The sequence below is a fragment of the Artibeus jamaicensis genome, unplaced genomic scaffold (genome assembly GCF_021234435.1).
Source record: "Artibeus jamaicensis isolate MK-2021 breed Jamaican fruit bat unplaced genomic scaffold, CSHL_Jam_final contig_464, whole genome shotgun sequence".
NCBI classification, from domain to species: domain Eukaryota; kingdom Metazoa; phylum Chordata; class Mammalia; order Chiroptera; family Phyllostomidae; genus Artibeus; species Artibeus jamaicensis.
This window is the reverse complement of record NW_026521842.1, coordinates 11,498,592-11,521,507: the sequence shown is the minus strand read 5'-3', so window position 1 is coordinate 11,521,507 and position 22,916 is coordinate 11,498,592. Positions and strand designations below refer to the sequence as shown.

Here is a 22,916-nt window from a genome sequence, read left to right as displayed (position 1 = left end):
GTACCTTCTCAAACTCACTCCCCCGGGGCCATAAGGCTGTTCACTTGCTCCGGCTTTCTTTCGCCTGGCTGAATTCTGAGACTGATGAATATAGACACCCTCCTTCTGAGATGTCCGCCTCCCGCTTTTGCAGCCGAGTTCTATAGGCTAGCCAGGTTGCGCATGGCATTCCAATTGGAAGCGATGACTGTCCGTCAAACATTCTATTTCTTCCCTGATTCCCTGTCACCCTCCTCCCCCAGCATTTCCTGGCGGATAAGGGAGTGGGGAAGCACTTCTACTGGGGAGGCACCCTTCTTAATTATCACTTCGGCAGTGAACGAAGGGAGGAACTGGCTCGAGCTTTCAATTGGATCCGAAAAAATGTCAGTCAAGGGATAGGCGGGTGTAATCACAAGTCAACGCACGGTATTGGTAGATATGGGACGTGAAGCCGGCTTGTCCTGATTGGGCATTAAGAAGGCAGTGCCCTGCTCGTACTCCGGGTTGGCTGAACGTGAGCCGCGCCCCCTCGCGCCGACGCCTACGTACCAGAAGTGGGCCTGGCTAGGCCGGGGATCCTGGCACGACTCTGCGGTGGAAAGGGTTGCACAGGGCCCTCGCTTAGTTCCCAACCAGATCTGACGTAGATTCAGGAGTGGTCGCGCTCCATCTCAACGGTGAGCGAAGGCCAATGGGCGGAGGGAGAGAGGGGTCGGGTCCCATGGGGAGCGAATGAAGCTCAGCAGCGGGAAGTTCCTTCAGAGATTCACCTCACCCGGAAGAGTGGCAAGACCGCAGTCGCACCCGGAAGTGTGGTGATACCGTGGCTATGCTACGGGAAGTGATGGTGCCCGGCCAATTGAAATACCGGGTTAAAACAGGTGTTTATGTATCTTTATTTCCTGGGGTTCGGTAGAGCCTTATTGTACAGCAAGTGTTGGAGGATGCAAGTATGTGGTCGTATTTTTAAAGGTCTCATCCTGTTGAAAACCGAGGGGAAACCAGCACGAGAAGTGTGTACCAGGAGGCTAAGCTCCGTGAAGGCTTTTAAGAAGCTTCTTTTGCTACCCGTCACCCTCAATTCCCCTCCCGCACAGGGATGTGCAGATGGAGGCCGGAGAAGACACTGCTGCCCCAGCCCCCGGGGACGCAGAGGACTTGGAGGACACGCGGTTTCCCAGTGAGGAAGCTGGAGAGAGTGGAGGGGTTCACGAGGACCCAGCAGATCTCGGAGATGGGAGCCTGGAGGAAACAGGTATGCCTTTTCCTCACTGGGGTCTTGGAAAGAATTTATAGGGGGTGTCATTGTTGGGGGTGGTCAGCGAGGGATCATTGAAGAGTCTTTTGAGCCTAACGGGGTTGCATGTGGTCAGTAGGAGGGCATTGTTGACTCGCATTATAGTATAAATCGTCAAGGAATGAAAAGGAAATCAGTGGGCATTAGTGAATTAGGAGTGAGTTTAGGTCTTTGGGATCAAAGAGGAGCATCATTGGGGATTTAGGTTGTGTAGGCCAGTGACCAAAAGACAGTGAATAGGATCAAACGTGGGCTATTCAGAAATCAGTTTCTTGGGGGCTAGTGTGTTGTTTAAGTCACTGAGATGGGGGAGAGGATCACTGAGAGCCAATGGGTAATCAGAGTGTTTATATCATTGAAGAGACAATGGGAGTTGGTGGTGGGAGTGTTTTAAGGAATCAGATGTTAATGATAATCATCGGTGGGGAGGCAGTGGACATCAGTGAGATTATTTGGAACATTAGAGGACCAGTAGGAGGGTGTTTAAAGACCCCAGTAGATGTGTAGAGGTATTCTGTGGAAATTAATGGGAATCACAGGGGTATTGCTCATTGACCACTTTGGAATTAATGGATATTAGTGGGGTCACTGAGGAAGATTAGTGTACATCTCTGAGACTAATTGGTAATAGTTCAGTGGCGGGGGGGGTTCTTTGAGAACTTGGGAATTATTGGCAAGTAATGGCAGATATTGGGAGGAAGTAATTGGTAATTGGGGCATGTGGGATGAGAGAATGTGAAGTCATTGGAATTTTACGGAAAAATGGTTGAAATGTAGTTGCCAGTGGATAATAATGATTGTGTTTGGGAGATCAATGGACAGCAACTGGAATAGATGGAAGCGGTGTCAGGGGAGTCAGTAGGGGGCATTGAAGTCATGGATTTCACTGGTGATTGTTAATGATGATCATGGGAAGGGCAACGGAGGTCATTATTAAAGTTCTGTGTGTTAGTGTATGTTATGGTGGTTATTGTAGAGAGGGAGGTGGATACCACTCAGTATAAAGGGGGTTCAGGAGAGTCAGTGGAGGTCACTGAAGTCCTGGGTGTTAGTGGAGATTAATAGTGATCTTGGGGGAGATGGGAGAATGGACTAAAAGAGGGTCAGGGGAATTTTCAGAGGTCACTGGAAGTCCTGAATGTTAGTGGAGGTTAATTGTGTTCATGATAGGAATGGAATGGACGTGAAGTGGAATAGATTGTGGGTCAAGGCAATCATTTCATCGAAGACCCAGGTATTGGTGATGTTTATGTGGCGTCATTAGAATGCTGATGAACAGCAGTGGGAGTAAAAGCGGGGGAGGGTTAAGGGAGTCAAAGATCTGGGTGTTAGTGGATATTCATGGCAATCACTGGGGGAATTAGTGGTCACCATCAGTAATGTAAATAGTACTCAGGAGAGTCAATGGGGTCATTATGGATCAGTGGACATCAGTGAGAATCATTAAGGGGTAGCGGGGACAGGGAGCAGTCAAAGACCCAAGTATTAATAGATATAATCGTGGCCATTACATCTTTTGAGGGGTAAATATCAGGATAAAAATGAGGGGTCAGTGGTTATTAATGGGGGAACCAGTGAAGATGAAGGTTATTCAGAGGTGATGGGGTGCTTTGAAGACTTGAGAATGGAAGTTATTGAAAGGGCAATGATTGGTCTCTAGGGACATAGAGGGTTAGATTATGACAACGAGAGATTAGATTATCGGGGCTTAAAGGGGATCATATGGATATAATATTAGGGACTGAGGAGATACCTGGAGGTCTGTGTCAGCATCAGGGGTCATTGGGGGACTGGTAGGATTTGATTTGGAGGGTCCTTGGGCACATGGGGTTAGTAGGAGTCCACAGGCAGATGACCCACTAGGGGCTCTCTTTCAGGATCTGGGACCAAGGACAAGCCACCTAGCCTTCTGTCACCACTGCCCCAGTCAGAGTCCCCTTCATGTAATTGTGGGCTCTGGGATCCTTCAGCCTCTGAGAATAGTCCCACGGGTGACTCTGAAAGCGGCTCTGGGGGCCAGGGCGGAGACCCCAGTGATGAGGACTGGCGCGGCAAGCGGAAGCACGTGTTTGTGCTGAGTGAGGCAGGCAAGCCCATCTACTCGAGGTACGGTAGTGTGGAGGCACTGTCGACCACCATGGGCGTGATGACAGCCCTCGTGTCCTTCGTGCAGAGTGCAGGAGACGCCATCCGCGCCATCTATGCTGGTGAGCAAAGGGGCAGGAGGCAGAACAGCGGGCAGTGATGGGACTATGAATATGGCTAGCTGGCTAGTGGCAGGTCTGCCTGACTTCCGGGAGCACACTCCAGCCAGCCAGGTGTGGGTCAGTGTATGTGCATGGCTGTCCAGGGTGGTGAGCATCGTATCCATCTGTCAGTTTGGCCTGCTGAGTTCTGAGTGATTAACTGACTGGGATGTAAGCGACTGGCTGGATACCTCCTTGCTTATCTGACAGGGTGCTTTTGTGGGCTGTGTGGACGAGTTGGGTGTGTTTCTGGCCTTGTCAGTCCTTGCGTCATCTTCCCCAACTTCATGCTGTATGTCTGACCTGAATCTTTGACCGTCCTATCATGTCTCTAAAATGTTCATACTCCCCCAGCGTGTCCTTACCCTAGTCTGAGTGTCCCCAGTGGCTGCACAAGTTCTGGCCAGAGGTGTGTGTGTTCAGGGAAAGGGTGGAAGAACCTCACCAGACCCCCTGCAGTCACCACTGACTCATCTCTACCCCGCCCATGCGTTTCCTCCCCCAGAGGACCACAAGCTGGTGTTCCTTCAGCAGGGCCCACTGCTGCTGGTGGCTGTGTCACGGACTCCTCAGTCAGCAGCCCAGCTTCGGAGGGAGCTGCTAGCTGTGCATGCACAGATTGTGAGCACACTGACCCGTGCAAGCGTGGCCCGCATCTTCGCCCGCAAGCAGAACTACGACCTCCGCCGCCTGCTGGCTGGCTCGGAGAGCACACTAGACCGGCTTTTGGACAGTGTGGAGCGAGACCCAGGTGCCCTGCTCCTGGGCGCTGTGCGCTGTGTGCCCCTTGCTCGCCCGCTGCGGGAAGCACTAGGTGCGCTGCTCCGACGTTGCACAGCCCCTGGCCTGGCACTGTCTGTGCTGGCGGTGGGTGGTCAACTGGTGACAGCGGCCCAGGAGCGCAGTGTGCTGGCTGAGTGCCGGCTGGACCCAGCCGACCTGCAGTTGCTGCTCAACTGGGTCAGTGCCCCGGCCTTTGCAGCAGGGGAGGCATGGGCACCTGTGTGCCTGCCCCGCTTCAACCCTGATGGTTTCTTCTACGCCTATGTGGCCCGCCTGGATGCCATGCCTGTCTGCCTGCTGCTGCTTGGCACCGACCCTGAGGCCTTCCATGACATGGCCACCTGCCGGCGCCTGGTGGAAGACGGGATGCACAGCCTTGGTGCCATGCGTACACTTGGGGAGGCTGCCAGCTTCTCTAATGCCCCATCAGCCAATGCCCCTTCCTACAGTGTGCAGGCTGTGGGGGCACCTGGCCTCTGGCACTTCCTCTATAAGCCACTGGACATCCCTGACCATCACCGCCAGCTGCCCCAGTTTACCAGGTGGGTCCTGAGCCCGTGGACAGTCGGCAGGGCAGGAAGGTTTATCTAACTGGAAGGTTCAGCATCTCACAGACATGACTCCATAAGAGAGCCAGCCATGTGCTAGAAAGAAGGAATAGAGTGGGTCTCTGACTGATGAGAGGCTGCGCCACCCTCAAGGGATCCCTTATTCTAGTGGAGAACAGGGCCCTAGTACTTGAGGACTCCCATAGTTTGATGGGGAAGCTGGGCCTCCAGCCATGGAGTTTCTCAAGTCTGATGGGGAAGGCTTAGCTCCCTAACTTAATGAACTCCCTTGACTGAAGCAAGATGGGCCAGCCAAGAAAGCCCTAGACTGACCTTGTCCCCTGCCTCCATCCATCACCGCAGCCCGGAGCTAGAGGCCCCATACAGCAGAGAGGAGGAGCGGCAGCGCCTGTCAGACCTGTACCACCGCCTGCATGCGCGCCTCCACAGCACCTCCCGGCCTCTGCGCCTCATCTACCATGTGGCTGAGAAGGAGACGCTGCTGGCCTGGGTGAGTTGGGCGGGGCCCTGAAAGGGTTAATTCTCTGCTTTGGTACTTTCCCCTTCCATCGTATTCCCCCAGGCATAACACACTCCATCCCTCGGGCACACTGTGCCTTTGCCTGGGCTGTGTTTACTTTTGCCTTTAACACTGTCCCTGCCATTACACACCTGTCTTTGAAACCCATTAGGGTCAGTCATGGCATCTACAAACCTCATTAGCTCCATCATTCTGTTTGCTGCTCCTCCATTAGTAATCAGTACAGTGTCTTCGACTTTCAGGAGGCCCCATTATCCACCATCCCTGTGCCTGCTGATTTCCCATTAGGCTCACCCTTGTGTCTGCAGGCACCAGTTCAGTTTTGACTCCGTGACTCCCTCCCCAGCACTCCTTGAACACCATGCTATGCCTTCCACCTGGGATATCGTTCCTGGGGTCTTTTCAGAGCTCCTGTCCTCACTTCCTATGGGTCTGTTAAGTCAGATATTCTGGGAGTTGGGGCAAGGTGACCCCACTGGGAATGGCACCTTCCCCCAGGCTCTGCCATTTAGTGCACATTTATTAAGTAATTTATTTGGTGCCTGTTGTGTATCAGGCATTGTTCTAGGCCAAGAACTTTGTTTTATATTTAATCGTTTAAACCTTAATTTTCAAGCAATTTTAGACTTATGAAGAAGTTGCAAAGTAGTACAAAGAATTACTATAAATAATCCCATCACCCAGTTTCTCCAAATACTAACATAACCATAGTAACTTATCAAAATCAGGGAATTAACATGAGTATAATAACATCTGATCCACAGACTTCATTCAGATTTCACCAGTTGTCCCACTAATAATGGTTTTTACTGGCCCAGAGTCCAGTCCAGATTCACATGTCGGATTCCTTTATTGTGCCTTCCTAGTCTCATTTACTCTGGAGCAGTTTCTCTGTCCTTTTGTCTTTCACATCCTGACCAGCCAGTTAGTTTTTAGAATGTCTCTCAACTTGTGTCTTTCTGGTATTTTATCATGACTAAATTGAGGTCAGGTGTGTTTGGAAAGAACATCACAGAAGTGGTGCTGTGCCCTTCTTCGAATCTCCTTGGGTGGCCCACACTGTCATTTTGTCCCATTGTTGATGAGGTTAACTTCAATCATTTAGTTAAGGTGGTGTCTGCCAGATTTATCCACTTATAAATTTAGTATTTTTGCCCTTTGTACAATAATTACTACATAGCATGAGGTGACTATTCAGTGTTCTGTTTTTCATTATACTTTCATCCACTAACATTAATATCCATTAATGATTCTTTTCTTTAAATATATTTTGTTGATTATGCCATTACAGTTCTATTTCCCCACTTCATTCCCCTCCACCCTGCGCACCCCCTCCCCCACCATCCCCCCTTTAGTTTATGATCACATGTCTCAAGTTCTTTAGATTCTATATTTCCCCTACTATTCTTGCCCTCCCCCCTATCTATTTTCTACCTATCATCTATGCTACTTATTTTCTGCACCTTCTCCCCCCTTCTCCTCCTCCCACTCCCCTGTTGCTAACCCTCCATGTGATCTTCATTTCTATGGTTCTGTTCCTGATCTAGCTGTCCTCTTAGTTTGCTTTTGTTTTAATAACTTAATAACTGTGTGGTTCTTAATAACTGTGAGTTTGCTATCCTTTCACTGTTCATATGTTTTATCTTCTTTTTCTTAGATAAGTCCGTTTAACATTTCATATAATAAGGGCTTGGTGATGATGAACTCCTTGAATTTGATCTTATCTGAGAAGCACTTTATCTGCCCTTCCATTCTAAATGAAAGCTATGCTGGATAGAGCAATGTTGGATGTAGGTCTTTGGATTTCATGACTTGGAATACTTCTTTCCAGCTCCTTCTTGCCTGTAAGTTCTCTTTTGAGAAATCAGCTGACAGTCTGATGGGAACTCCTTTGTAGGTGACTGTCCCCTTATCTCTTGCTGCTTCTAGGATTCTCTCTTTCCTTTTAATCTTGGCTAATGTAATTATGATGTGCCTTGGTGTGTTCATCCTGGGTCCATCTTCTTTGGGACTCTCTGAGCTTCCTGAATTTTCTGGAAGTCTATTTCCTTTGCCAGATTGGGGAAATTCTCCTTTATTATTTGTTCAAATAAGTTTTCCATTCGTGGCTGTTCCTCTTCCCCTCCTGGTACCCCTATGATTTGCATGTTGGAACGTTTAAAGATGTCCTGGGGGTTCCTAAGCCTCTTCTCATTTTTTTGAATTTTTGTTTCTTCATCCTTTTCTGTTTGGTCATTTTTTTCTTCCTTCTGGCCCACTCCTTTGATTTGAGTTCCAGTTTTCTTCCATTACTATTGGTTTCCTGTGCATTTCCCTTCATTTCAATTAGTTTAGCCTTCATATGTTCCTCTAATTTGTGACTAAAATCAACCAGTTCTGTGAGCATCCTGATCACCAGTGTTTTGAACTGTGCATCTGAAAGTCTGGCTATTTCTTCCTCGCTTAGAATTATTGGCTCTGGGGCTCTGAGTTGTTCTTGAGCCATGTTTTGATCTGTTCGTGCCTGTTACATTTGAGGAGTGGAGCCTTAGGTGTTCACTAGGGTGGGACCGCCCAGGTCGCTGGTTTGTGACACTGTATGTGGGGGCGGGGTCAGAGAGGGAGCAATGGAGGTTCCCTCTGCCGCTTCCCGCCCCTGGGGCCTGCGGGGTCCGTCTCACTGCTCGCTCCTTCACCAGTTTATCTGCACGGGAATATGTGACAGCAGTCAGCCATCCGTGGGTCGGACCACTAATCCACACCTGGGATTCGCCCACGGCTGCCGGTGTACCCAGGTTGGTCCGGTGGGTCTTTCGGTACGGTGGATCTTTCCTGCCTGACCCCACTCTGCTGTTGGCTCTACCCCTCTTACCAATTTGGCTGAAGAGTTCATTGTTGTCAGACTTCCATATAGTTCGATTTTCTGTGGTTTGGCTGCGTTTTTGTTGCTAAAACTTTGTTGTTTTTAAACTTGGTTGTGCGAGAAGGCAAAGTGTTTCCACCTACGCCTCCATCTTGGCGGAAGTCTCCCATTAATAATTCTTGCCTGCCACAATTAATATCCTGTTTACTAGATGGTGATTCTTCTAACCTTGTTATTCCTTCTGCAGTTATTGTTTGAGATTCTGTTGTCTCGGAGAATGTTTTCTCTTCCTGTATTTGTTTGTTGAATTTGTAATTTTACACATATATCAGTGTGGTCTTGTGAGTTTTTCTTTAATTCAGTAGGTTAAAAGCCTCTTTTATCAATTATGTTTTTTGCTCAAATGGTCCCTGATTTAGCTATTGAGAACTTTGATTTGGGCAGGCTGGCCCCTGCGTCATTTTGAGATGTCCCTGTCACTGCTGAAGCAGTTCTTACTTTGTGGCACAAGATGTCCCAAGCTCATCTTGTACTTTCTCTGTGTCAGTCCATTCGTCCAAGCAGCCCTTTGACCCTTTAGTGAAGAATGGTATTTCAACACCAAGCTGTGGTGGGCTGAAAATTGTAAATCAGGTGGTCAGGACATACCTCACCAAGGAGGTGGTATCTGAGTGGGGAGAGGTGGTGGACCATGTGGGTTTCTGAAGGAAGGGTACAGCTGGCAGAAGGAAGGACTGAGCAGATGCTGTGAGATGAGACTGAGCCTGGTTTATGCTTGAGGAGTAGCAAGCAGAGGCTAGAGTGGCTGGAACAGAGGGAGTGGGGGAGGGGAGTAGTGAGAGGTTCTGTAGAAAAATAATGGTGATCCAGTCACATTAAGTCTCTCAGGTTAGTGTGAAGATAAATCGAATTAATCCTCTTAATACACTAAGGGTATAAATGATGAAAACATGGGTGTGTGGAGATTAGAACAGGACCTTGTATACAACAGCTGTTATACCCACTCTACAGATGAGCATACTGAGGTCCATACATACAACCTGATTCACCCAATTGAATCCACTATATCCAAACTGAGAACCCCTGGCCCACCCATGACTTCATAATACCAACTTACCTGCTTTAGCCCAGTGACCGGGCAGCACCAGGTGGGCACTGCTACCAGATATGTCTTCCAAACAGAGACAGGCATGGGCCTAGGGTCTGATCGACAGGATGGGGCATGGCCAGTTCAAGCCCAACTGACTGTCTCCTCTCAAACCCACAGGTGACCTCCAAATTTGAGCTCTATACCTGCCTCAGCCCCCTGGTGACCAAGGCAGGTGCCATCTTGGTAGTGACCAAACTCCTGCGCTGGGTGAAGAAGGAGGAGGATCGGCTCTTCATTCGTTACCCACCCAAGTACTCCACGCCCCCCGCAGCCTCATCTGCCTCCACAGACCAAGCTTCCCACAATGGGTTGTTCAGTGGACCTTGAGAGGCAGAACTCCCAGACTGGGCAGTGCTGGGAACAGCTACCATTGGCTTTTGCCTTCTATCTCTACCCTGGAGATGGGCCAGGTGGGAGGGATGAAGCGGTTCATGGTGGTGTCTGTGGCTGGTCTCTCTGTGGGCAGTGGGGCAGGAGCTAAGGGCCTGCCCACGAATGAGAGGTGGTTGGCGGCATGGCTGCACTCAGGCGAGTAGGCTGCTTCCCCAGCCCCTCATGTACCTCTACCTGTGGAGAAATCCTGTGGCCTCTTCCCTTCCCTCTGCCTACTTCCTCCATTTGGATGATATTCCAGCCTCTGCCATGGGCTTTCTCCTTCAGTCCTGGGCACCACACCCTCTGCACCTGGAATTAACTTTGGCAATGGGCTCTTAGCCCTGAGGGTCCTGGGCTGGCCAAGATCTTTTGGAGTGGCCTTGGGGGGATTCTGAAATTTTCGAACGCAGGGCCAGTTTGTGCCTAGAACTGGCCTAAGGATAACTTAAAGAAAAAAACTAAAGAAAAAGGTCTGAACCACTCCCTACAAGGACATTCTTTTGCCCTTCATATACTTCATCTTTACCCTCTCAAAAATGACCCCCATCAGTCTTGGCTGCTGCTAATGTTAATGAGAAAGGTGGCCTCCACAGGCTACCTGTCTGGTAACCCTTGACAAAGCTACTGACCTCACAGGGTAGGTGAGATCCAGAGTTTTTACGCAGGAGGTGCACTTAGCTTCTGGGGCTTGTTCTGCACCTTCGTGAAACAGAGAAAACTCACCTCTCACAGGCTGTAAGTCAGGATTTGTGTTCAACGTAAAGGGACTCGAAGTCTTGTACCACCGTGTGACACACGCACATTTCTCCTGGACTTTGGCGCAACCTGCACTACTGGAGCTACCTGGAGAGGGGGAGACTGCCCCTCCCCCTTGAGTTTGTGTCTATTCTCCCAACACTCACTCCCCAGCCCATTACGAGCCTTGTTCTGCCCTTGTTTCCTTTAAACTGACGTTAAAAGGCGCATGCTACTCACTGGATCAGAGGCTCGCTCAAACCCTTCTGCGCACACCTAGGTCAACTGGTAAGTCTACATGCTGCACGCATGCGCGCTGTAGGGCCTTGCTTTTTTTTTTTTTACCAATTGTCCAAGGCGCATGCGCCAGATTTCTGCGTTGGGAAATGGCGGGGAAGTTGGAGCCTTTCAAAGTGGAGCCTCTGGAAGTCTTAGAGGAGACCGTGGAGGGTGAAGGCAACGAGGGTAAGCAGGCACTTCCTGCCCAGGGCAGAAGGGAGGAGTGGCAGTCCCATTCAAATAATGAAATATTGATAGCAGTACTAAAAAAATTACAGTTTTAAGGCTTTTGTAAAATAGGGTTCTATAATGTGGAGATAACGCACATAATTTCATCTGAATTATTGGACATACTACTTAGTATTTTAAAGTACACTACTGAAGTGTGCATCTCCAAGCAACGAATGGAGGTGGAGATTCTCGCAGAAGCCACTCCGCTGCTGCCACACCTAAGAGAATGAGCGGTGATGCCCCAGTATTGCTCGGCCCCCAGCACATGCCGCACTGTGTGTGGACTCCCTTAACGGCCGCTCCCACGGGCAGCCTTGCTCCAGGGCGCTTCGTGATGAGACCTGCTTCCTAGTGAGAGGGGAAAGTTGCCCACAGACAGGTGGGAATTGCAGTTTAGACAAAAGTAAACCTCCCAAGACAGTGATCTGCTACTATGCCACGAGCATTATTTTAACTAGGATTTTTTTTTTAAATGTACCGACATAGAAAGAATAGCATGATAAATGCCCGAGCACCCATCGCTGTTTAGCAGTTGTCAACTTTTTGCTCTCCTTTCATCTGTAACACCCTTTCCTGCACAGCCTTTAAACCACTGTGTATTAGTAAACATATCGGGTTACCTTCTATGTACACTTCAACAACAATGGTGATAGTTGTTTATTGTCCTAGGGTGTGAGCTCCGTGGAAACCATTTACTGCTCTTTCCCCAACACCCCAACAATGGCTGCTTGGCATATAATAAGTGCTCTGTCATGAGCTCTCTTTGGTTAGGGCCACACATTGAACACCAGCTTTCAACAAAGGACAAGCAGAAATGAGAGATGGAAATAGATCTCATTTATTAAGCACTTATTATAGCTGCCACTGCTACTGATAAACTTTTAGTATCAAGTTTTCAAATGTGTCAAAATCAAAGTCATTGATTTCATCAGCAATGCAGAAAATTTTAAATCAAGTTACCATTTTTTGCCATTGTTGGCTTTATAAAGGGAGGGAAGATGTCTAGTATCAAGTACTCTGGGGGGGGGGGGGAAGGCCACCTCGTCTCACTGGGAGAGCTAACCAGTAAAGGCTTTGCTAGCAGCAGCTAGACAGAACAATTTCAGCATCTAAAATACTATTGCATATCTTCAGTAATGAGGAGAATATGTGGGTGTGTGGACCAGGAAGAGCCATTAGAGTGGTGTTGGTGGAAGCAAAAAAAAAAGAGCAATTGTGGAAATGGCTAAATTTAGGTATTTTCATGCATATTGTGGAATACCTGTGTGGTGGGCTTTTTACTTTTTTCAGCAGCAGGAAAAAATAATTAAATTCCGATTTAATTTGAAAAAGGACAAGATTAATATTTATTGACACAATGAACTCCAAGAAGAGGTATTTTTATGAGGGGAAAAAACCAAGCAGGTTTGGATTTTAAAAAATCAAGCGGAGGCAGCTTCATCTATGGCCCTGTGAGGGTTGTATGGAAATCTGTCTGAGGGTGGAAGGCCGAACTAATGACTCTTAGCAAGGAACTTGGATCTTGGGAGCTGTGCAAAACTAGAGGCATTTTTGCGATTTTTTTTTCTTTTAGGAAAATGTAATACTATATCATTTTGAAATACTAGAAGGGAAATTTGGTATCTGAGGATCCTATATTAATATTGATATTGGTACTAAACTCGTCTTCGATGGTTACACTGTGGTTACCTGGTAGGTTCCCCTTGTACAGAGGAAATACACACTGGCATGTTAAGGAATAAAGGGCCAAGATCCCTGCAATCTGTGGTACAGAAACCTGATACAAGGGCAAAGAGGAGAACCGTGGTCTGTTTCTACAACTTTTATGTACATCTGAAATTGTTTCAAAATAAAATGTTTAAAAGGGGCTCATGTGGTCTAGGTTGTTTTTTAACATGGATTTAAAAAAAATGATCAAGCTGTTAGTTGGATTATTTACAAGATTTACTGAGCAGCCATGATCTTACCCCATGACTAGGGTTACAAAATGCAGGGGAGAGGAATAACAGATGGAGCCTTCACAGAAAAGGTTGTACAACCAACCCAGCTGTAAAAGACACGGGGACTGTCAGGGAAGTCACACATGTTCTGGGTACTGGGTGATGCTAATAATCCATTGATTAGCAACGATTGTGAATATTGGTGTGATTACAGGATTGGAGTCATCTAAGAAAATGTCTTCGAGTAGTGAGACACGTATCTGGGCAAGCCCAGGGCTTGAAAATACGTGTTTCTGTCTGTCTCTGTTTCTGTCTCTCTCTATTTTATTTTATTACTGTAAAAGTAATAAAATAAAAACAAAATACTGCACAGGAAAAATTTGGCCGAAGCAAATATTTATGAATATTAATGACTTTCAGATCTTGGCGATAAGTAAATCAGAGTTCATCATGATATTCGTACTTTTGTGTGCAATTGGAAATTTTCATAATGAACTATTTAAAAAGAAAACAATAACACATATCTAATTATTATTAAAGTAGCTTTAATTTTTTGTTTAATTTCCCGATAGGACACGTACCAGTCTATTAATATCAGAGAAAGGCACTGGGGTTTGGGGCCAAGGAGGGAGGGTTCATTGTTAACTTCGCCTGTTTGTGTAGTTTTGAATGTTTTTAGAATATTACTTTGATAAGAAAATAAAAAATTAAATACATGAAATACATTTTACTAAGAGATCTGAGTGTCTTCACCAAACTGTTGGCATGGTTACTTCTGGAAAGGGGAGTGACTTGGGCAAGGGGCTTTTGGTGAGGAGAGACTTACTTTTTATTCTGAGTTCTTCTACATTTGTTTAACAAGTAATTTAAAATTTAAATGCAAAGTTAGATTAATGCATACTTATTTGTAAAAGATTTGAAGACAAAACATGTAAAGAAAACATACCAGCAAATATTTCCAAAAAAAATTCATAAACTGAGGTGAAGAACCCGTGGTTTGCAACACGATTTTTAATGGCTGCAGGGAATTTCATCCCACAATGTGCTATGATCAACTAAGGCATCTTTAGATTGCTTCTGCTTTTTAAGATCTCAAACAATGACACAATGAAATTCTTGCCTATCGCCCTTAATTATTTCCTTAAGATAGATTCTTAGAGGTAGAATTTCTGATCCACAGGAGTAAGTTTTGGTTATTTACTACCAGAAAGTCTGAAGTGAACTACTGGTTTTGTCTATCAGACTGGCAAAAATGGAATAGGTTGAAAGCATACTTGGCTGGTAAGAGTATGGGGAAGGAGGTTTTTTGGGGGGGGCTGCCAAAAACAGGTGGAGGGGAATTCCATAATACCAGTCTAATTTAAAAATATACCTGCATTTGGATAGGGCTGGTAGCCTTCTAGGAATTTATCCTGTAATACACTCCCATGTGGGCACAAAGAAGAATGTACCGGGGTAAGTGCACCTGGTTGAATTTTGCTTCCTCCAAAATGTTCTGAACACCGGAACCTCAAAATGTGACATTCTTTGGAAATGGGGTCTTTGCAGCTGTCACTAGTTAAGGTGAGGTTATACTGGACAAGGGTGGGCCCTGGTCCAGCGACTGGTGTCCTTACAAGAAGAGGGAAATTCGGGCACAGGGAGAGAGAATGAAAGGTGCAAACACAGGTAGATGCAAAAGAAAGCCTTGGTTTGTGACACTTAGTTTTGGCAGCCCGGGAAAACTAATAAAGATGGTCACTGCTGCATTGTTTGTGACGGTGAAAGAAGGGGAAACAACCTAAATACCCACTAGCAGGGACCTAAATGGTAGGGACTGCACTTAATATAGTCGATGTGGGACATCCACTCAGTGGGCTGGTATGCAGCCAATAAAAGGACTGAAAAGATCACCAGTGCACACCATCAGGTGAAAAATGCACACTGGAACATCATCTATGGGAGGATAAACCATTTGTATAGAAAGTGGAAATCGGCTTGTAGATGAATTATCTCCAAGTGTGCATGAGTAGCTTGCAACCGCAGTGACTCCTGAGGAGGGAAACTGAGGGACTTGGGGCCTGGGCGAAGGGGCGTTTCACTGAGCACTACTTTTTGGCTGTTGTGTGGTCTGTGAGCTGCCCTTCATGTTCTCTGCCCAGTTTTCCTTGGAGGTGGTAGGTCACTGGGATTTGACCTTTTATCAGTGATTTGAAGAGTTTAAAATGTCAATCTTTCTCTGATTTTTTTTGGTTATTATACTAAAAGTAACACAGATGCGTGTTAAGGATATATAGACATACATGTGGTGAAAAGTGTGTCTGAATCAAGGTGCCAATTGGGTCTGTTGTCCCAAGTCTCTTTTAATCATAGTTTCCCTCTCCCTTTTTCTTCTTTGCAATTTATTTGTTGAAGAAACAAGACTGTCTTGTGAAGTTTACCAGAGTCTTATAATCCCCATGATTATATCCTCATGATATAATGGAACATGTTTCTCTGCTCCTTGTATTTTCTTTGAATTGGTATTTAAATACGGAAACCTTGATTTCTCTTTTTGACTTTTTTTTGGGGGGGGTGGGGAGTTGGCAAGAATCCTTCATAGGTGGTGTTACGTTCTTCCATCAAGAAGCTCATATTAGCTGGTGGTCTTTTTTTATCGTTAGAGTTCATTAGTAACTATTTTCTAGACTCATAAATTCTTCAAGAATCTGCAAATTGTGGCCTATAATAATTTCTAAGAAATTCATATGAAATCTTTCTGCTCAATTGCATTGGTGAGCACTTCATTCTGATTTTGAATAGTAGCGGCAAAAGTGCTTCCCCTTCCCTCATTCTTGACCTTCATTAAAGGATCTGACCTCTCAGGGAGAAGCTGACCAGGGGGCCCTGATTCATCCAGCAAAACCATAAACCTCAGGGACAAGGAACAGGGTCCCACAGGGCCCCTGCTGTTGCTGGAAGCCTAGCCCATCTTTGGTTCCAACCCAGGGGTGTCTGCAAAACCCATGGGACTCACCTCTTCCCTTCCCATGTAAGCCTCAGTCCCACTCCCTCTCCCTGGGTCCTGCAATTCTGATTCTCATCTCCACAGGGCAGACCAAGCCTTTGAAGACTGAAGACTTGTTGGCAATGGTGAAGAAGCTGCAGAAAGGTCGTGTCTCCTTGTATCTGAGGCTCCCCCGGGGTTTTGAGTCAGGCAGAACCCTCAACTCACAACCTCGGGAAATTGTCCCATGGCACTTTCTCCCTCAAATACAATTTATTCTCTGAACCAAGCACACAGCTTCAAAATTCAAGAAGTATAAGATGGAAAACCCTAGGATCTTACACACACACACACACACACACACACACACACACACACACACACACCCATCCATTTCCCTGACCCACAGACCAGCAACAATCATCTTTAAATTCTTGGGGATTTTTCCAGAGATTTAAAAAAATGCATTCATGGGTTTGTATTCTTTGTCCGCCCTGTTGGTTGGTATACAAGTGGCAACACAAATATGCTGGCTTTGTACCTTGCTCGGCTTGTCCAGGAGCCCCTAGTAGCCAGCCCACCTCAGGGCGGGGCAGAGTGCTGGCTGGGTGGGAGGCTGGACACACCGCTCCCCAGCCCATTCTCAGGTTAAATTCTAGTCCATCGTCTATTCCTGATGAAACGGAACCTCCCCCCTCACTTCTGTGGTCGCCTGCAGAAGTGCGCTGGGGCTTCCCCCCTGGGCTAGAGTTAGAGAAATTGCAGACCCACCACCAGTGAAACAATCTCCCCTGGAGATTTATTTGTCCATCATAATTAGCAACTTAGAAGTACCCACTGCCCTAGAAGTCACAGGAGTTAGAGTTGGTGTCCTTGGAAAATCCAGGGCTTGAACCTATTAAATCCAAAGTGTTCGGGCCTGGTAGTGAGACCCAGCAAGGGTTGGGAAGCTTTTTGCTCCAACTCTGTGCTGTCAATCTCGAAGCCAACAGGGAAGAGGAAGAAGGCTTCTCTATTCAAAGCGCTGTTACTGGGGCTGTGACAAGGTAGAGATGAGTGCACTAAAGAGACAGTGACCTTCCTGCCACTGGAGAACTTGAAAGCTGCCACCCACAAAATTAAAGCCTCATTTTCTCCATGTCTCAAATGAGACAATACCAGAGTCCAGATGGACAGAGTGACAACTGCCCTGCCAAGCTTTTAACAGGGTGGGCACGCAGGTGGTCTTCGCCGGCTCCCACCACACTCAGACTGACACCGGGAAGCCTCCACCATGTCCCAGCAGGCCCTGAGTGGTCGCACCCCCACTCCCCGCCCCCCTTGTCTCGGGCTACTCTCCACTTGCGTACTAGACTCACACCTGCCACACCTGCCCCTTAGCCATTGCTTTGGGCGTTTGTCTCACTCACTCTCGCTGCAGGGACTGTGTCCTCGTCCCTCTGCCTGACATGGTTCCTCCCTCTGCACCCCACCCCTATAAAACTGCAGGACCCCCTTCCCTTTCTTCATCTGGGGCGCTTCCATATTTCGAGTGGCACCTTCTACCCTTTCACCTTCAGTCCCTTCACAGCAGTTACTGCCCACCTGTGCTGGGATCCCACATCTTTGTGCAGCGCCCATCTCTCCCACCCCGCGTGCCACCCCTGCAAGGGCCTCTTCGGAGCCCAGCAGACAACACACATTCGGCAAACGTGTCGATGGATAGCAGCCGAGACACAGTGCCAACACCTACCGCTCTGTCTGAACTGGACAAGGGGCATCTGTCCTCTCTGGTTCAATCTTTCCTTCTGCAGAGGGAAGCCTGGAGCCCCAGATAGAAGACCTGATTAATCGAATTAATGAGTTTCAGCAAGGTAAACTGGGACCTAGGCTGGCCAGCTGGCCATGAAGGCCCTGACTCGGAATGCCTTCACTTCCTCACCTGTAAAATCCAGGCCCCCTCCAGGTTGTTGGAAGATGAGTGTGCAGTGTCACAGTCAGAGAGAGAACAGCATGGCTAGAGGCTGCATTCATATGGTGTCTTCTTTTGTCAGCAAAGAAGAAGGCCAGCGAGGAATTGGGAGAAGCCCAAGCTCTCTGGGAGACCCTGCACAGGGAATTGGACTCTTGTAAGTGACACCAAAAGAGGGGCCCAGAGATCCCATGGCCACTGCTGGTGTCCTGCCCACGGCTCAGAGGCTTTGCATGGGCTGCTCCCTCCACCTGCAATGCTCTTATTCTCTGCAGTCCAGGTTGCCTCTTGCCATCTCAAGTCATCTTTCAGCTCTTAGCTCAAGCTTTATCCAACACGTCTACCTTGGTGGTCCCATGTGAAAATAGAATGTCACCTCTCTGTCACTCTCACTCTCCTGCTCCACTTGTTTCTTCATACCTTGTTTTCATCTGACTCGGTGCATTTGTATATTTCTAGTCATCTCTTTCCTCGGTATGAACCTTGTACATTTTGCAGAGTCTTTTTCTCCTTTGGCAATTACAGGGAATGTGGGCACCGAGGGGGAGGAGCTGGGTCAGGTTGGTCCCCAGTAGGAGATGGGTGCGGGGTGGCAAGAACATACCTCTGCTCTCCTGGGGCTGTTCCAGACCTCCTGTGTGGCCATGGGCATGCCCTTTGCATGAAGTGGCAGTGGGGGCAGGGGACATAGCTCCTTTCTTGGAGGCTCAAAGTGTCACTGTGTTTCCAGTGAATGGAGAGAAAGTGCATCTAGAGGAGGTCTTGAGAAAAAAGCAAGGTACTTTCTCTCTGTTGTCTTCATTATACCCCATTACCCCGCAAAAGCCCACAGTCCTCAGAGCAGCCAGAAGAACCCCACTGAAACCCAAGCCAGAGTGCCTCCCTTTCTGCTCAGATTTCTTCCTTGGCTGCCACCTGACTCGAAGTAAAAGCTAACGTCCCCTTAGTGCCTTCAATACCCATCACCTCCACCCAAGCCTGACTCCCCAAGAGCTCTCACGTGGCCTTGGTTCCTCTCCACAGAAGCACTGAGGACCCTCCAGCTGCATGGCCAGATGAAGTCAAGTGAGGCCCAGAGGTAAGAGGTCCTGCCCAGCTCTTCCCAACCTCAGTCCCCAGCTTGAAGGAGGGCAAGTGAGAGCTAGGGAAATAAATCTTGGACACCCTCTCCTCATTTCCCCTTTTAATAATGCAGATCAGCTAGACAAAAGACTTCTATGCTCATCTTTGATATTAGGTAGTGGTGTTAAGATTCATTTAACCGTTCCTTCCTAGCTTCTTTATAAATTTCATCCACTGGTGTTATTCTAAGTCTTCCCCTATTGGTTATTCAGGTCTTTGGCCATTGATTCATTTATCTGTCTGCTCACTCAGGCTTCCCAATCACCCATTTACTGACCCATCCATCTACCCACTCACTCGCCAATCCATCCATTTATCCATCAACCCATCAGTACACCTCTCCTACTCTCCAGCCCTTTATCTAGTCAGCCTGCCAGACGTCTCTCCAGCCCTCCCTGTACTCATCTATCAGTTTAATTGTTCATTTGTCTTTTCTCCATCTTTCCAATCATCGTTCATCTAGTAATTCATTTCTTCACCCAACCATCCAACCAAACACCTATCCGTCCTTCCATTGGTCCTTTTATTTCTCCACCCAGCCATCTCCCACCGCTCATCATTGCTCTCACCAGCCATTATCTCTTCAGCCAGCCATTCACTGGTCCAATTACCTGTCCATCCAACCACCCACCCACCCACCTCGCCATCATTTGAACCTTTTGTGACCAGAGGTATCACAGCTTGGTTCACTGTGATTGTAATTGTGCAGGAAAACCTGGTGATGGTTAGAGTATTTATATGCATAACCACAGCACACACACAGTCTGATGAATGGTTTATGTTTGTTTGCAAACGTAACGCTCACAATGACAATTAAGTGTGTTAAGGGGTGATGTCATCCTCCCATCATTACCACCATTTTACATATGAGTAAACTGAGACCCAGAGAGGTTAAGTAACTTGTCCATAATCACAGTAGAATAGCAGATCCAGGCTTTAAGCCAGGACTTTAGAGTCTATGAAACTGAACTCTCCCCTTATACAGGTTCGTTCCAACCAAAGCCACTCCTCTATGGCTTCAAATGTCTGCTCACTGCTCAGGTTCACCTACTGCTCAGGCCTAACTTCTTGGTTTGCTGGACAGGGTGATGGTCTTGGCAGAGGCCCATAAAGTTTCACATTCAATTAATAGGAGAAAGGAGAATGATGAAGGTTCTGAGCAGACCCCCACCCCCACCCCCCAGGGCTTCTACTCCTGCTGGAGGGAGTGGGGGGGGGTCATTATGAGAATATAATGGAGATTGTCTTTCTCTTCCCTGGAAGCACATGTTGTAGGAATTCATGGACAAAACTTCCATCTGTGACTCTCAGATCGAAGAGAGTTGTAAACAGAGGAAGCTGGGGTAGCCACTGGGCTACTCCAGGTCTAGGCCCTGGTGTGGCGCTGGGTGGGGAGTGGGAGTGGAGCTTACATCAGGGAGAGTTTGTTGGAAGAGGAGCTACTGGAACCAATGCCTAGAGGAGAAAGCCCAGAAAGGGGGTCCCCGCAGAGGGAGCCGTAGGCAGAAATCCAAAGGCCTGTGCACGAGGAACCCCCGACTGGACCGGGCTGTGTGTTGGTCCCAGCAGCTGTTCATTCCTGGGTGTTGGCCCCTAGGTTGCATGTGGAAGAGCAGCTGGAGGATTTGATGGGCCAGCACAAGGGCCTCTGGGAATTCCAGGTGAGCCATCGTCATTGCCTCCGACCAAAGGCCCTCCTCACCTGGTTGCAGTGTCTCTGCTGGCTGATCAGGCCCACCTCCTGCTCAGGCCCAACTTCCTGAAGTAGTCCTTGAATCCATCATTCTTTTTGTCCACCCACCCTGTCCTTCAGCTTTTACCTTAAATCGGCCACCTCTCACCACCTGTCACTGTCATGTGGTTGCCCGGACTGGTGCAGGAACTACTGCTGATCCTGCTTTCCTCCTGCTCACCTAGAGTATGTTACCTTACAGTGGCAAATGGGAACCCTGAGAAAGCTGTGGTCAGGTCAATCCTTCAATTAATGTCCCTGGATGCATTTTGCAGTATCGCAGGCTCGAGGAGACAGTGGGGAGCCCTAGGGGCCAAGTGTTTGCCTGTCCCAGGATGGCTGGGAGCAGCGGGAAGCATACCCAGACTCTAAATAAGAAATAAGACCATGTAATGGCATTTGTGGAAGGCCTCAGCAAATGACATCTGAATGCAGACAGGAAGGAAGGAAGGAAGGAAGGAAGGAAGGAAGGAAGGAAGGAAGGAAGGAAGCCATGCAGGTATCTGGGTGCAAATGTTCATGGCAGAAGGAAAGGCCAGCGCAAAGGCCCTGAGGCTGAGCCATGCCTGGAGATTTCGAGGAAGAGCAAACTAGAGGGTGGGCAGGGAGGATGAGGAGAGAGGCAAGACATGAAATTTGAGAGGCAGATGAGCACATGGGGAGCGATTGCAAAGAAATGTGTCCCCACCAGCAATTAGTCACAACAGAAACTGTACATTGAGTTAATAGATATAATGGAGTGAATGAATGACTTAATTCAATTAAGGACTTTCTGAGAGGCGGGAAGGAGGAGGGGGCCGGGAATGCAGAACAGATGGATTTCCAGGCCTCCTCTCTCCTTACAGATGCTGGAGCAGCGACTGGCCTGGGAGATCTGTGCCCTGCAGAGCAGCAAGGAGCAGCTGCTCACGGAAGGTGGGACTCCAGCTTGGGGTGGGGGGGCAAGGGAGCAGGGTCTGCTCTCGGGAGCTCCAGGTCTCCCCCGTGACTCCCCCCAACCCCAACAACCCCCGCAGAGCACTCCCTGCGAGCCAAGCTGGAGCTGGTGGAACAAAGGCTGCGCTCGCTGCCAGAGGTCGAGGGTGCCCTGGCAGTGAAAGAAGGGTGAGACCGGAGCGGAGGCTTTGGCGAGGGAGAAGGGGCGCGGAGGAAGGGAAAGGGCCTTCGTTCCCGGCGGCACCACCCCTCCCAGAAGGGCCGGCTCTGGGGCTGGTAGGCGGGGCCACAGCGTGTGGGGTCGCTGGGTCTCGGTGGCTTCCTCCTGGATCCCTCGACTCTTGGTCACTTTTTCCTCCTCGTCTCTCTCCTGCCCCTTCTCTGCAGGCTGAAGGGGGAGCTGGAGGAATTCGGGGGGCAAGTTCCCACTCGTACCCAGAGCAGCTCAGAGGACGGGGCCGACGAAGGAGAGGTCGGGAGCCAGGGATGGAGGCGAAGCGGGCAGGGAGGGAGACAGAGGGGGTGAGGATGTCCGCAGAGCCGCTCGGAGAGAGGATCTGTGGGGAGCAGCCCCCCCCCCCCACGCGGGTGGTGACGGTGACAGGGCAAAAGTAGCTGAGGGCCGGCAGCTTGACTCTCTGCGCCTGCCCGCCAGGAGGAGGAAGCACCTGGAGCCGCCAGTGGAGCTGGACCTGATGCCCCACTAGGCCAGCAGGACCCACCTGGTCCCAGTTAACTTCAAGGCCGGCCAAGAAATAAAGGCAGTGATTTCGGACGGTCCTCCACCTGCTCCGCTGAGTCTGTGCTGCGGGAGTCCCTGGGCGTGTGGGGAGGGGTGGGGCCAGTGCGGGGGCGTGGCTCCAGGCACTCTGGGTGGGGCCTCCGATGGACCCCACCCACCAGGCCCTGGCTGGCTCTCTTGCGGGATGGATGCTGTCGGTGTTCCTGGGCGGCTGAGTGAGTTAAGTGAGTGTCACGTCCACCCCATCTCCACTGCGGTCTCTCGGATTCCTGAACCGTCTGTTTAGCCAACAAGAGCAAGAGGGAACCCAGTTTAGAAACGGGCAAAGAACCCAAATAGACATTTCTGATAAAAAGATACCAAAGGCCAAAAGGTGCATGAAAAGATGCTCCATGTCATTAGTTATTAGGGAAATGCAAATTAGAAATAATGACACCTCACCTAATGCTCCTTAGAATGGCCATTGTCAAAACACAAGGAAGAACAAACGCCACGTGGGTGCAGAGAAAAGGGATCCCT

The 22,916-nt window shown here is 48.6% G+C and overlaps 2 protein-coding genes across 5 annotated transcripts; both read left to right on the top strand.

Moving 5' to 3' along the window:
- Positions 1 to 516: 516 nt before the first annotated feature.
- Positions 517 to 12,876, top strand: MON1B (MON1 homolog B, secretory trafficking associated). Of its 4 annotated transcripts, none has more exons than XM_037144734.2 (6): positions 517 to 659; positions 1,080 to 1,237; positions 3,157 to 3,486; positions 4,031 to 4,850; positions 5,220 to 5,367; positions 9,507 to 12,876. In XM_037144734.2, exons 2-6 carry the CDS (start codon positions 1,090 to 1,092, stop codon positions 9,714 to 9,716), a joined length of 1,656 nt encoding a protein of 551 aa, XP_037000629.2. In that variant the 5' UTR covers positions 517 to 659; positions 1,080 to 1,089; the 3' UTR covers positions 9,717 to 12,876. The 4 variants fall into 4 exon arrangements, with proteins under 4 accessions (XP_037000629.2, XP_037000626.2, XP_037000627.2 ...); XM_037144731.2 differs by having other exon boundaries at positions 955 to 1,237; XM_037144732.2 differs by lacking the exon at positions 517 to 659 and adding an exon at positions 666 to 863 and having other exon boundaries at positions 955 to 1,237.
- On the top strand, positions 10,886 to 22,195 carry SYCE1L (synaptonemal complex central element protein 1 like). Its single transcript, XM_053666701.1, has 10 exons — positions 10,886 to 10,949; positions 16,020 to 16,079; positions 17,708 to 17,767; positions 17,948 to 18,022; positions 18,596 to 18,643; positions 18,889 to 18,943; positions 20,585 to 20,648; positions 21,565 to 21,634; positions 21,736 to 21,823; positions 22,043 to 22,195. The coding sequence occupies exons 1-10, from the start codon at positions 10,886 to 10,888 to the stop codon at positions 22,179 to 22,181; spliced, it is 723 nt and encodes a 240-aa protein (XP_053522676.1). The 3' UTR covers positions 22,182 to 22,195.
- Positions 22,196 to 22,916: the final 721 nt, after the last annotated feature.